General features: G+C 32.2%; 1 protein-coding gene across 2 annotated transcripts; it reads left to right on the top strand.

Moving 5' to 3' along the window:
• Positions 1–1006: 1006 nt before the first annotated feature.
• Brf (Brf RNA polymerase III subunit) lies at positions 1007–14630 on the top strand. 2 transcript variants are annotated; one of them, XM_080173647.1, is made up of 22 exons: positions 1007–1215; positions 1715–1982; positions 2170–2304; positions 2443–2502; positions 2735–2799; positions 2974–3095; positions 3163–3268; positions 4237–4334; positions 4813–4904; positions 5090–5133; positions 5862–5965; positions 6143–6252; positions 6420–6512; positions 7155–7260; positions 7962–8036; positions 9323–9426; positions 9647–9719; positions 11756–11909; positions 12065–12142; positions 12898–13101; positions 13714–13791; positions 14072–14630. In XM_080173647.1, the coding sequence occupies exons 1-22, from the start codon at positions 1101–1103 to the stop codon at positions 14173–14175; spliced, it is 2388 nt and encodes a 795-aa protein (XP_080029773.1). In that variant the 5' UTR covers positions 1007–1100; the 3' UTR covers positions 14176–14630. The 2 variants fall into 2 exon arrangements, with proteins under 2 accessions (XP_080029773.1, XP_080029772.1); XM_080173646.1 differs by having other exon boundaries at positions 12898–13128.
• Positions 14631–14664: the final 34 nt, after the last annotated feature.

Raw genomic sequence — 14664 nt, 5'->3', positions numbered from 1 at the left:
AAAAAGCTTGTATAGTTTTTTCTTAAATCGACAGAAAGTGAAGCGGGGCGAATTCGGTTTTTTCACTTTTTATACTAACTTTTTCAATTTTACATAAAAAAGTGAAATTTTCGAGAGAAAAAAGTCAAATTTCTCGTACTTAGAAAAAATTTATTTTTTTTTGTAGAAAAAATTGTCCGATCTTAATAATTTTTTTTGTGAATGCTCTTTATTACATTTAGCAACTTTAACCTTTAGGGCATGCTGTAATTAAATCACTATGTCATAGGTTTTTTGAAGCTGGAATATCGACCACAGATTTTGCCAAACTTTTCTCTTTTTTTCAACTTGATTTTTTAAGGAAATTTTGCTAATAGAACTAATTTTTTTTTTGGCCAAATCTATTCAAAATTGCCTGAATTTTAAGGATCAGGCCTTTAAAGTCATAAAAAGTTATTTTTTCTAGTAGTATTTTTATGTTTTTTATCAAAAAAATTTCGAAAAAAAAGTCAAATTTCGCGTACTTCGGAAAATTATTTTTTTTGGTAGAAAAAATTGACCTATCTTAATAAAATTTTTTGTGCATACTCTTTATTACATTTAGCAACTTTTACCTTTTTGGGCATGCTGTAATAAAATCAATTCGTCATCGATTTTTTGAAGCTTGAAAATGCCCTACCGACTTCGCCTCAAGGCGGGGCGAAGTCGGTGCCGTTTTAGAGATCAATTTTGACAAACTTCCCAATGTCCTAGGTTTACGTCCCTTTAGGACCTGATCGACTTTTCCGAGATCTTTCTACTGGTCTTGGTCCCATTTAAAAAAAATAATTTTTACGATTTGCAGGTTCAAAAAACCTAAAAAAAGACCGAGTTCGCCCCGCTTTACCCTATGTTGTATGATTAAGACTTGTTACATTAAGAGGTTCTTCAATCTTATGTGGACTTTACTTTTTTGCTCAAATATTTGTTTTCATTTTTTTTATATCGGCAAGATTTTTTTGTAAGACCATTCATTTCTTAATTTTGTTTCATGCTACTTTTTTCAGAAAGGGGAATTATAACTTTTTTGCGTGCGTTTGCTGTACATTTCAGCAGTTCCTTACGGTGTAATTTGTAAAAACATGAGCCGTAAATGTACAGAATGTGGAAGTACAGACATAGAGGTAGATTCTAGCCGTGCAGATGCTGTTTGTACTAACTGTGGAGCTGTCTTAGAGTCTGGTATAATCGTTTCTGGTAAGATTTAATAATAAAAACGTTTGTCAGACATCTAAACTAACAGTAATATTTTACAAAATCTTCTGAAGGTAATAAGATTTGGGAACTTGAATTCAACTTTATAGAAATTAAATTTCCTTTTTAACAGGGATGATATGCCGCATACGTTTGATCAATCTCTATATTTTTACAATAAGAATCTAAAATAGGTGGGAAAATTGAAATTTTGGCTCGCATTAAATATCCTCGAGTTTGACTTGGTGAGGCTTTAACTCTTTTTTTAACTTACACAAACTTCTAAAAATGGCAGATTTCGGTCCATTGCATTGGGGGATAAAATCTTTTGTGTATTTGAAAAAATAGTTCAACAATGGTAAGCGAAGACATACCATGTAGAGGTTAATGGGGGATGGTTAAATCATATTTTTAAAAATATATACCTAAAACTAAACTTTGCTTGAATTTCTAGTCGTTCCAACAAAATTGAAATATGAATTTGTATGCGTTTTTTTTACAGATGTCCAGTTTGAAGAGAATGCGCATGGCGGATCTTCAGCCTTGGGAACTTTTGTATCCTCAGATTCCAAAGGTGGAAAACTTGCACTTGGAGGAGGGGGAGGAGTTAACAATTATGTTTCCAGCATTGGGAGGGAGTCGAGAGAGATTACATTGCGCAATGCTAGGAAAAGAATAGTTAATCTAGCCACACATTTGAGATTGCGACCAGATCATATCGATATGGCTTTCTATTTCTTCAAACTTGCTCTCAGTAAACATCTTACCAGGTAAATTATGAAATGGATTGAATAATTTATTTCCATACTATAATAAGAACTGGATTCATGATAGATATTCAAATAACACTAGGTAACAAAAGGGAGGGGGGTGCGTAATGACATCTGAACTTTAACAGTGAGCAAAATGGTCTTGGTCTATTCCACCCCCAAAATCTTTTACTAAAATTTTTTTCAGAGGTCGAAAGTCTAGCCATGTTATAGCTGCATGTGTTTACATAACTTGTAGGACAGAAGGTACCTCTCACATGCTAATTGACTTCAGTGATGTTCTACAAATTGATGTTTACGAACTTGGTAGAACTTACCTCAGGTACAACTTTCAATCTATCTTATATTAGTTGCAAAATAAATATTTTAAATCTGATTGCTTCGCTAACTTATGATAAAACAAATATTTGTGAAATGCATCTAAATACCTACCTATAATCAAAACTATTTTTTGTTTTAGATTATCTCAGGCATTATGTATAAACATTCCAGCTATGGATCCTTGTCTTTATGTAATGAGGTAACAAATTCTAATGGTCTTGTTTAAGGGTTTTCAATTAATCTAATCTTTATAAAGACATTAACCATTTAATGAAATGATAACTTAAATTGTCAAAAAAGATTATGATTTTACCAGGAAACCAAAACTTAACTTGGTCTAAGTAAAGAAATAATTTTGTTGATATTTTTTACTACTTTTATTTTTTTTATTGCAATTATTATTAATATATTTCAAAATTATCTTATTGTAGATTTGCCCATCGACTCGAGTTTGGAGATAAAACTCATGAAGTTTCTATGACAGCTTTGAGGCTAGGTTAGATTTCATGCTTGTTTTATACTTCTAAAGATCAAATTATAGATAAACCGTTAATGGAAATCCTATCAAAATATACAATCTATTTTGTGAAAAGTGACACGAATTGACATCCATGAACGAATCATATTTTTTTTAACGTTTTAAAAATAACAAAATTACCTATCATTTCAGTTTCACGCATGAAGAAGGATTGGATTCATTTTGGTCGACGTCCGTCTGGTCTTTGTGGTGCTGCTCTTCTTATTGCTGCCCGACTTCATGAATATAATAGATCCATTACAGATGTTATCAAGGTACCCTTTCAATAAATAATTTCTTCTATTGTTAAATTCAAAAAGTTATTCCTAAATGTGTGTTAAGGTTGTGAAAGTTCACGAGAGTACCCTGAGAAAAAGATTGAGTGAGTTTGGAGAGACACCAGCTTCTCAACTCACTCTTGATGAATTCATGACTGTTGACCTGGATGGTAAGTAATAAGTTAATTTAAAGTTAATTGTTGGGAGTGTAGATTGTTTTAAAAATCGCCGTTTTGTATCCCCTTCGTTTTTATGTTGACTTACTTTACAAGTTTTAAGTTAGTTTTTATCAGAAAGTAAATAGTTATTGCTGATGTTGCCATTTCTGCAGACGTAACAGGGTGGAAATTAATGATTTATTTTTAAGAACAAACATATATTAGCTCTAATATAAAGGGGGGAGGAGGATGTGCCACATGTTGAAACCAAAAGTAAAACGTGCATGATCTCAGTCCATAAAAGAGTTACAGCTCTAAACTTCGGCACAGCAGTTGCTTTTGTGGAGAACAATATGGAACGAGGAAGAAACGGTGGCGGAACCGCCGCTCCCGCCGAAAACCGCCGTTTCCAGCTGATTTTCTTTGCCGTTTTTCATCAAATTATACAGTTCTCAATAATCTGAGATAAACTTTTTTTCTCATAAAAATTTCCCTTATATTTTCACGTGACACTTGTAATATTTCAAACATATGAATATTAAAAAAAGTGTAAAATCTTTTAAGTGTCAAGTGAAAATATTAAGGAAATTTTTATGAAGAAAAAAAGTTTATCTCAGATGATTGAAAATTGTCTATCATGGCGAGAAAAGACAAAAAAAATTCGAGGGGAACGCCGCCGTTTCTTCACAGTTCCATATTGTTCTCCACAAAAGCAACTGCTGTGCTGAATTTTAGAGCTGTAACTCTTTTATGGGCTGAGATCATGCACGTTTTACTTTTGGTTTTAAAAAGTGGCACATCCGCCTCCCCCCTTTGAAATAAAACTGTTCATAGGGATGGAAGCGAACACTAATCAAAACATTCTTATTTGTCCTTATACACCAATTTGTATAAAATCATATATATCAATGGAAATCTTATGTAAATAATGAGAATCTTATGTAAATAATGAGAATCATAAAGTATTTAAAATGTTTTAGCAATGACAGAAGAGCAGGACCCTCCCAGTTTCAAGGTAGCAAGAAAAAAGGATAGAGAAAGGCTGGCAGAACTGGAACAAGATGAAAATTTAGAGAAGGTATCAACAAAAAGGGATAAAGTGCTGAAAAAACATTTCAGCAGTGGAATTACTTATCGATAACATTTTCTTATTAAAAATGCACATTAAAGCTGAAATCTAAAGGATAATACAGATAGATTTACTGATTCAAATCGGAAAAAAATTAAGAGTAGTAAAACTACTGAGCCTTCTACATTGGTTAGGTAGTGACTTAAGGTGATTAGTGTTTGAACTCGAATATCTCAGTCTAAATACTCAGCAACTACCAATTATTTTTATACTTATTACTAGCGAACATAATTTTCCAAGCTCCTCGACGTCATTTATTGAGGTATATGAATTAAGGACACCTGCCTTAAAAAGTTGCTCCAAATAAGACAGCGTGACCTCTAAATATTATAATTGAACATGTAGCTTGGGCTCGCAGCAGTAGATAGTAAAGTATTTTAATATACTAATTAATATCGGAATAATTATCATTGAACTATTATTTCAGGAAATGACAAAGTTAGAGGAACTAATTGAGAAAGAGTTAGAGGAAAGAAAGGGAAAGATAAAAGGACCTTATGCTAAATATGCTAACTCAAGGTACTATTCATATAGTAAAAAGAAAGGGAAAGTAAAGAGCAACATATGCTAATTCTGCTAACTCACGGTATTATTTATACTAAAGAAAAAAAGGGAAAAATAAGAGCAATATATACTAATCATATTAATCTAGTAAACACATATAAGCCTTAATTGATTATTTGAAAATTTACTTTTTATTTCAGTTTTTCATCTGATGACAACATGAACAGTCCACTATCATCAATAGGTACCTAGCATTTTTTTATTGTTTACAAGTGCCTACAGGGATATATGCATAACGGAACAATATTAAAAAATACATGATGCCGGATAAAGATAAAAAGGGGGGGGTTTTTAATGCAACCATCTCGTAATCAATGTATAAATGGCACTTAGAATTCGAAATTCGATCTGAAATTTTGCATGAGGAACCCTTGGTAGGTCTATTTTTCCTAAATCGATTAAAAAGTTGGAAAAGTAACGGCTATCGGCTGCCGGCTCAGACGTTTAGCTGTTTTGGGGCTTTTTTTAGGGCAAAATTATCGATAAAAACACTAATAAACTTTTTAAAAATTTCTAGTACTAGCTGTTTAACAGCTAGAATCGACTAAAAAAGGCTGGTAGAAGCTATAAAATAAAAAGAGTATCATTTTTAGACCGAATAATTTAAAACTATCATTCAAAAAGTTGATTCCTCCGTAATTAATGATGGATATGCCCTGAAAATAGCCAAAAACCGGCTTAACGGCTGAGCTGCCAGCCGTTACTTTTTCTAACTTTTTATTCGATTTAGGGAAAATAGACCTACCAAGGGTTCCTCATGCAAAATTTCAGATTGAAATTCGAATTCTAAGTGCCATTTATACATTGATTACGAGATGGTTGCATTAAACCCCCCCCCCCCCCCCCCTTATGAAGGTACAATTTTACTTTTGTAAGTCGCCAAATGTTTAATTCCTTTATTATTTATTTTAGATTCATTATCTGAGATAGAATCTGAATCTGAGGAGGCCATGGCAGCTAGATTCTTGAGAGAAGAGGCACTCACTTCGGTTATTAATACAGTTCTTGATCCTAAGGTTGATAATTTTAACAACTTACTTCAGTTATTCTATTACATAAATAGTTAAATGTAAATTAAACATTTCATACAATGTTTTGCTATTCTAAATTGTTGAACATTTTGCTTTATTTTTTTTTACAAGTAATGATTACTGATTAGGTATGTATAAAAACTAATATGATTATTTTTATAGGAGGCATCAAAGACTGTTTCGGCAACCTCTAAGGCAGAGTTGGATAGCTTATTAATGCCTCCTCCCATATCAACTCCTGTTAGGTGTACAGTGTCTCCTGCTAGGAACAGGTATAATCTTTTATTACTACCCCTATATTTTAATTATCAAAGCAATTGAATGAAATTAAAATTAGAGTATTTATTTCTTAAAAATGTTCATTCTAGTTCTAGAAATCAAGCCTTTTAAATAAACGGAAAATTAAATTCAACTAACTAATAATTTACTTATATTTTAGTATTATATCCCCTGGAATGGGACTTCGTAACACTGTCGAGGATTATTTTACCAGCAATACAAAAGATAAGGAAAGCTTAGAAAATCTTGAAAGGTGGGTTTTTTAATTATTTTGAAAAAGGGGTTAAATGCAACCATCTCTTAGCACTGAATTTAAGATATACCTTGATAAACGCGAATTTGAAAAAGGCCCCCAGCAGGGTTGCTTGTAGGGGATAATTTTTTGAAAAAAAATAACATGGTCTCAAATGATTCCAAATTGCCTAATTCGGCGAGAAATGCAATAAAAAAAAAATTTCGTGGCGGCGGACGGCGGGAGCGGCGGTTTTTTTTTGAAAGATACCAAAACTTGAGGTAATTAGTGACACAACCAAACAGATTTCACCCAGACCCAATTATCTCTAAAACTAAGGGAAATAAAATTGCTGGTATGTCGTGTGACGAGTCATCACATTCCCCCCCCCCCCTTTAAACGGTTCCTACAGCTGCTATATCAGGTTCGCAACATAGAGTAATGCCTTGGCCCAAAACAGGCGCATCTCATTACAATGCACTGTCAGGACTTCCTTAAAAAGGTCTTGTAATTAATAAGTTGATTGTCTGATGGTCGGCTAACCTATATAATCGTGCACATCATTGAACAAGTTTTGTTTCAGAGATACACTTAAAGTAAGATTTCTTGGTAAATCAAGTTCTCTATAGGATATCCGAGTTATAGTGATATATTGCTATTTAGTGAGGTAGATGAAGAATTAGACTTGACAGGAATAGATGATGATGAAATAGATTCCTATATAATGTCACCCCAAGAAATCAAACTGAAAACAAAATTATGGTTAAAGGTGAGATTATTGTTATTAAAATTATTATTATTTGTTAGCACAGTTATTACTTATATATATGGTGTTCTGTTTATCCATCTTTCCCTAATAAGGGGGTGGGGGTCATATGTGACACTTTTTGAAACCAAAACTAAGTCAAAGGAAATCAACAGCACTAAAATTGGGGTTGTCAGTTTTTAAAAAGGTACAATGTGGAACTGTGAAAAAACGGCAGCGGGACCGTAGCTGTCGCCGAAAACCGCCGATTCCCGTAGATTTTTGTTACCTTTTCTCGCAAAGTAATCCAATTTTGAAACATTTAAGACAAACCTATTTTATTCATAAAATTTTCCATAGGTATATTTTCTCTTGCACTTTATTTGGAATTTATGGAATATTGTCAAGGGAAAATATAAGAATATAAGCAAAATTTGTATTAAAAATAAATAAAATTGTCACATTGCCTAATTTGGCGAGAAAAGGCAATAAATTCGGAGAACGGTGTTCCGTCGCCATTTATAAAGCAACTGCCATGATAAAGGGGACTATTCACGAACGAGAGCAAGTGATTCTAAGCACTGTAACTTATTTTATTTCAGTTCCTGTGACTTAGTTTTGGTTTCAAAAAGTGTCACTTTTGTTTACTAAGCTTTTATGATTTTATTTCTTCTACAATTCAAAGATTTTAAATCTGTTAAATTAATATAAATTCCTTTTTTAAGTTAAACAAAGATTACCTGCTGGAGCAAGAAGAAAAGTTTAAAAGAGAAGCAGCAGAAAGAGAGGAACTAATAAAGGTAGATGCAGATGTCTTTCATTGAAATCTAAGGATATCCTCAAAACAAGGATGACAACATTCATAAAAGCGAAGCACTGAAACGGTAGGACAAACGGACATTAACACTTGTATAGTGTCAGAACTGAATAATCATAATATAAATTAATAAGGGTCAAAGCAAAATTGTAAGTAAATTTGTTGAAAAAAACTGTTTGATTCAGGATAATGTTTTTGTGCATACTTACATTTTTAGGACTTGATTATAGAGTTGCTTCGCTTATTACATTATACTTTGTTGTCCCAGGAATCAAAATACCAAAAATCAGAACAATCAGATGATTAGTTCACATAAAAAGGGAGGGGGCGGAAGTGACACTTTTTGAAACCAAAACTAAAAGTCAAGGGAACTCAACTAAATAAAGAGTTACAGCTCTGTGATTTGACATGGCAGGTGCTTTATAAAGGTACAATATGAAACTGTGAAGAAACGGCGGTGGAACCGCCGCTCCCGCCGAAATTTATTTTCTCTTTTTCTCGCCAAATTAGCCAATTTTCAATCATCTGAGATAAACTTCTGTTTTTCATAAAAATTTCTCTTATATTTTCACTTGACACTTGAAATATTTCAAACATGTCAATAATAAAATCGCAAGTGTCGAGCGCAAATATATTGAACGGCATCATACTTCTAGTAAAACCACACTTCTCTTCTACTGCATTAGTAGCCTTCCACTTTCCTGTCATTCCTTATATTTGCATTTGGCGAGAAAAGGTGAAAAAAATAATTCGGCGGGAAACAGCGGTTTTCGGCGGGAGCGGCGGTTCTGCCGCCGTTTCTTCACTGTTCCATATTATAACCCTTAAAAGCAACTGCCATGTCAAATATCAGAGCTGTAACTCTTTATTTAGTTGAGTTCCTTTGACTTTTAGTTTTGGTTTCAAAAAGTGTCACTTCCGCCTCCCCCCTTTGTTGTAAAAAAAAAGTAAAAAAATCAACATGTTTAAAATTGACGTACGGACATTTTGGTAATGATTATAGAGTTGCTACGCTTTCTAAATCGTACCTATCTACTAAAGAAATCACCATGCAAAATTTGAAATCGATAGGACAATTCTAACATGCCTAAATTAATGAAAAAAGCTGTACGGACGGACCGACCATAATTATAGAAAAGCTTCGCTTTTAAAAAGAGATTATAAAAACTTTGTAGTTTAATACTCTTTCTTTTGGCCTCTTGTTTATTGTTATCAAACAGTAAAAACATAATTATCATTATTACTATACTTTGTTGGTTTTTTTTTTAGCAAGGAAAAGATCCGGATAAGAAGCGAAAGACACGAAAAAGGCCAAAGATGAGTCATATCAACAATGGGTCCGCCATTGAAGCTATTGAGAAAATTGTACAGGAATGAATAGGATCAATCTTGTCTATTTTGTTTAACGTTTCAATCTTTAATTCTTGAAATGAAATAAGGGAAAGTATTATCCGGTCGTTTTTAGATCATTTTACAAGTTTACATAATCAATGATGCATCTGAAACTTTTTTTTTATAATTGAATACTTAATAAATTAAATATTGAATAAGTTAAGAGTTGACAATATTCAGCTTGATCCTTCGTAATTAGGAGAAGAAAATTTCTACGAAGATTAATTATGATGTATTAAGAAGTTTAAATGATGGAAACAACAGTGATAGCAAGGTGCGTAATAATTGCAGTTCAATTACGTTATTTCAATCTATTATTAAAATCTGTTATCTATTTTAAAAGGTTAACTTTTGCTAGTATCCTTTAATAAAAAGACTTGTTTTTCGTTTTTCCAGAAAGAGTATTTTCATTTAATTATCCAAAAGATGAAATTTACTGTAAATTTCTTTTGAAACTAAGTATCCTGGGAAAACGGTAAAAAGTGCATTTTTTCTTATTTTGTGTTGTCATATATCAAAATTATAGGTTTTTTGAGTTTCGGTCCCCAACTTGCTAAATCATCTTAAATAATGCCCTTATAGTCAGATATTGTGTATTCAAGGAAAAAACTCAAGAAAAATAACAATAAAAGTAACTTTCTACATCAAAATAGACAAAAAAAAAGGCCTAAAAATCAAATTTCCGCAGGGTTTTCTTACCTAACCTAAAAATAAAAAAATTTCATTTAGATGTAGTACCTATAGGTCTAGGCTTGTGTACCAAGGCGCCGCCAATTGGTGATTGGTTGATACAAAACAAGCCCAAATCACAGAACACTATTGGTTTAGAGCGGTAGCCAATATGAGCCGTCCGCCAGTAAGGTCATTAAATTAGGCAAATGGTAAAAGTTGCATGATCCCTTTCAAAACCAGGCCGAGACCTAATTTATGGCCAGGTTTCCTATCCCTTATCCCTGCTTAGATGTCATTACGCCCCCCCCCCCCCCCCTCAAAGATAAAAACTTATTTTTTTAGCTAAAAATGTAATTAGGTAGGGTAAAGCGGGGCGATCTCGGTTTTGAGGTGAAGTCGGTATTTTTTTGACCACCTTCATTAAATGACATTTTTCTCCATGTTCTAATCGACTGACAGAAAAAAACATAAAATCAAATTTGTTCCTTATTAAATTGCCTACAAAAAAGTATAAAATGAAATTTTTGTGAGATGAATTTTTAGGGTACTTATTTGGTCTTAAAGTCGGACGACAAAAATTTTTTTTTTCGATTTTTTTGCTTCGGTCGGAAAAACGGTAAGTTGGACAAAAACTGGTAAGAGCTAGAGCTTAGACGTCTTTAGGGGACTTATTAAGAATCTAATAGGCTATCCATTTCCGTTTAAAACTTTAAAAAAGCTTGTATAGTTTTTTCTTAAATCGACTAAAAGTGAAGCGGGGCGAATTCGGTTTTTTCACTTTTTATACTAACTTTTTCAATTTTATATAAAAAAGTGAAATTTTCGAGAAAAAAAGTCAAATTTCTCGTACTTAGAAAAAATTTATTTTTTTTTTGTAGAAAAAATTGTCCGATCTTCATAATTTTTTTTGTGAATGCTCTTTATTACATTTAGCAACTTTAACCTTTAGGGCATGCTGTAATTAAATCACTATGTCATAGGTTTTTTGAAGCTGGAAAATCGACCACAGATTTTGCCAAACTTTTCTCTTTTTTTCAACTTGATTTTTTTAGGAAATTTTGCTAATAGAACTAATTTTTTTTTTTGGCCAAATCTATTCAAAATTGCCTGAATTTTAAGGATCAGGCCTTTAAAGTCATAAAAAGTTATTTTTTCTAGTAGTATTTTTATGTTTTTTATCAAAAAAAATTTCGAAAAAAAAATCAAATTTCGCGTACTTCGGAAAAATTATTTTTTTTGGTAGAAAAAATTGACCTATCTTAATAAAATTTTTTGTGCATACTCTTTATTACATTTAGCAACTTTTACCTTTTGGGCATGCTGTAATAAAATCAATACGTCATCGATTTTTTGAAGCTTGAAAATGCCCTACCGACTTCGCCTCAAGGCGGGGCGAAGTCGGTGCCGTTTTAGAGATCAATTTTGACAAACTTCCCAATGTCCTAGGTTTACGTCCCTTTAGGACCTGATCGACTTTTCCGAGATCTTTCTACTGGTCTTGGTCCCATTTAAAAAAAAATATTTTTACGATTTGCAGGTTCAAAAAACCGAAAAAAAGACCGAGTTCACCCCGCTTTACCCTATAGATTTTCGTATTTAATAATAATTTGAAACAGTTCTTACCTACTAAATATTTAGTCTGATGAAAACTGTGATAATGATGCGAACAATCCAGCAACACAAAATGAAGATGAAAGTGATGTAGATGTTACTGAGAAGAATAAAAGAGTCAAGATGGAACTGAGTAATCCTGTTGTACAGGATATCAAGCCTAATTCTAAATTAGTCTCAGGTATTATTAATTCTTAATAGTCCGAGCTTATTTCAAAAGTGTAAAGTTAGGTACTTTATCTTTACACTATATCAAGCTTCTTTTTAAAATTATTATCGAGATAGGAAAGTGATCTAATCACCTTCCAGCAGTAATGTTTAATATTTTTATTTTAGGTAAATCCGTTGGCAGGGCAATACCCAATATTGTATCAAACAGAAGCAGGGCCAAAGTTAAACCAAATCTTAATTTAGGAATGCGATACATTAATTGAATATCTTTTGTCCTTATCAATCATTCTTCTCTCAGTGTTTCGGAGCGGGAGCCGGGAGCAGCAACATTTTTGGTGGAGCCGGAGCCGTATTTTTCGTTAAAAACGGCTCCGACTCCAGATTAGCTAAATATGATTTTTAAAAGTAATTTTATAATTTGGCAACGGTCTATTTCCATATAATAAACTGAAAAACTATTGTTACTTAACAAATAGACACACATCCTTCTACTTTTATATAGCTTTAATCAAATAAAAGCAAAATATTTTATATTATTTATTTTAATTTATCAAATTCAATAATGAACAAAAATTGATATATTAATTTTAAGGTAGGAGCCGGAGCCGTATTTCCAGATACGGCTCCGCGGAGCCGGAGCCGCATCAAAATAATACGGCTCCGACACCCTACTTCTCATTCAAAAAAAATCTTTACCTTTACCTCCAATTCATTGCTATTTGCGTTTTTGTCTTGTTTTAACATCTAAAACAATGGTCTCTTAGAGGGGTTTTCTGTATTTGTCGGTATGTGTGACTGTCAGATACACATGCAGTTTTATATATCTTACCTATTTCCTCGGCGTCTTTTTGCTAAAATTTCTATGAAGTAATTTTCAGTAGTTCTATTAAGTATTCGTATTAAACAAGTACTGTACTAATACAGTCAATTTATTCTTGCGGCAATACAACTTAAATTTTTATAACAATATACATATTTAATTGTTGCATAATATATAGTTAAATCTGAATCAAACAAGCGTAACTTGAATCTGAGTGCCTTTATAAGCAACAAACGAAGGCCAATACAAGAGAATACAAGTGATATTGAAGAGAATCAAGATATAAACAAGAATGAAAATATAGTAGTAGCATCAAAAGATGATGATTCCATATTGAGTCAAGATTCTGGTTTTGGTACACAAAGTACACAGGGTACTCAAGGTACACAAAGTACGCAGGGTACTCAAGGTATGAAAGTTCTATTTATTTCTTTGTTGTAAATCGGTATTTTTTTTATAATATTTTACCTTGTATGGGTAAAATGTGAGAATATTCAACTTGTGTTCGTTCAATTTAGTTGGCACGTGTTTCTGTATCTTTCACCCACGGGTATATCAGGTTGCTGATTAAGCAAACTTCTTATTTCACGACCTGTCGGGAAGTATTAAATGTGCCTGGGAAATGAATCTTAATGACATGCGCTGTATTTAGCAGAAAAAGTTACCATTTAATATGTTCATATAATGCTGTCCAGTGGATGAAACTCCCTACCTCCCCGACATCATGCGTGCGCAATTCCCCAAACAGCATTATTGTGGGTACATTAAATATGATGTTACTAAAATCTGGTTAGGTACCTAGTTATTTTTTTTTATTAAATAGCATGAGAAATTAACGAATAATGCAAACAATGCTTTGTGGCCATTTCAATCAATAATGCCCTCTTCTTTAAATTCAAATAAAAAAATCAAATGTTAACTCTTGAATTTTAATTTGTATTAAATGTCTGAATTACGGCGTCGGCTAGAATATTTCACCATCATACTTATATAGGGGATGAACTTAACAACAGTAAGAATAATGAAGCCAATGACGAAAAAGAAAATCTAGACGACAGCTTTGAGGAGACAGGTATCCTCGCATTTTTAAAAACAAATTGACCAAATGTTATTTGAGGATTATTTACACAAATGTTCTTAGTATGTCAGTCCTTTCAATTGTCTACGCAGTTTCTCATGACCCATGCAATTGACTGCACAAAACACATGTGCTTCCTCAATATTATTTTAATCCTTAAATGTTTTTTTTTATTCCGCTGATTATGGACATCTTTTTTCCCGGCTTCAATATATTTTAGTTATTACCTACCCAAAAGAATATAACCCCTGAATTTAATATTGAAATGTTTTAGAAGATGAACCCGACACAACTTTATCTGTTGAACAATTATTTAACAGACACACAGGCCAAGAAGAAATTAATGGATACTCTGATATGGAAGAAGATTATTATTAATATCTTTAACCTTTATTTATTTGTAGCTGTCTTGTCACTTTCAACTTACCATTATTCATTTCATTTTGACTTTATTTGTACAATACAAGCAAGCCTTATATATCATTGGTGGCGATACAATTCACCTACTTAACAAATTGTTATTGTTTTTTTTCTATGATTTAATGTTTAGTTAGCTTTGCATAGAAAATATGCTTCAGTATTCTTCTTAATTAAATTAATCCTTAGTTTTTAAAATGCATTTCTTTTAATTGATCATTTTATTTCATTATCATATCTTTATTAGAAAAATTTCTGTGTTTGATTTTTTAATTTTTGATAACTAACAACCAGTTATTTAAAATTACAGTTTCTTATCTCTTTCATTAACATCTGATGTAATATATATGAAAATTTTTATTTTTATCTAGTTATCATTACATGTGATTGTTTGATAAATAAATATTTATTTTTCTCATCTTCTTTCTTGATCAGTTTTTATTTTTGTGC

The sequence above is a fragment of the Acartia tonsa genome, chromosome 10 (genome assembly GCF_053477335.1).
Source record: "Acartia tonsa isolate MP-2025a chromosome 10, ASM5347733v1, whole genome shotgun sequence".
Lineage (NCBI taxonomy): Eukaryota > Metazoa > Arthropoda > Copepoda > Calanoida > Acartiidae > Acartia > Acartia tonsa.
Note: the sequence above shows the minus strand (reverse complement) of the source record. Positions and strands in the feature narration are given on the sequence as shown.

Excerpts from the sequence above, each read along its gene's own strand:
- Brf (XM_080173646.1), top strand. The coding sequence starts at position 1,101 with ATGAGCCGTAAATGTACAGAATGTGGAAGTACAGACATAGAGGTAGAT. Across the intron at positions 2,503-2,734 it reads CCTTGTCTTTATGTAATGAG|ATTTGCCCATCGACTCGAGT; the intron begins GTAACAAATTCT and ends ATCTTATTGTAG. Across the intron at positions 3,269-4,236 it reads CATGACTGTTGACCTGGATG|CAATGACAGAAGAGCAGGAC; the intron begins GTAAGTAATAAG and ends AAAATGTTTTAG.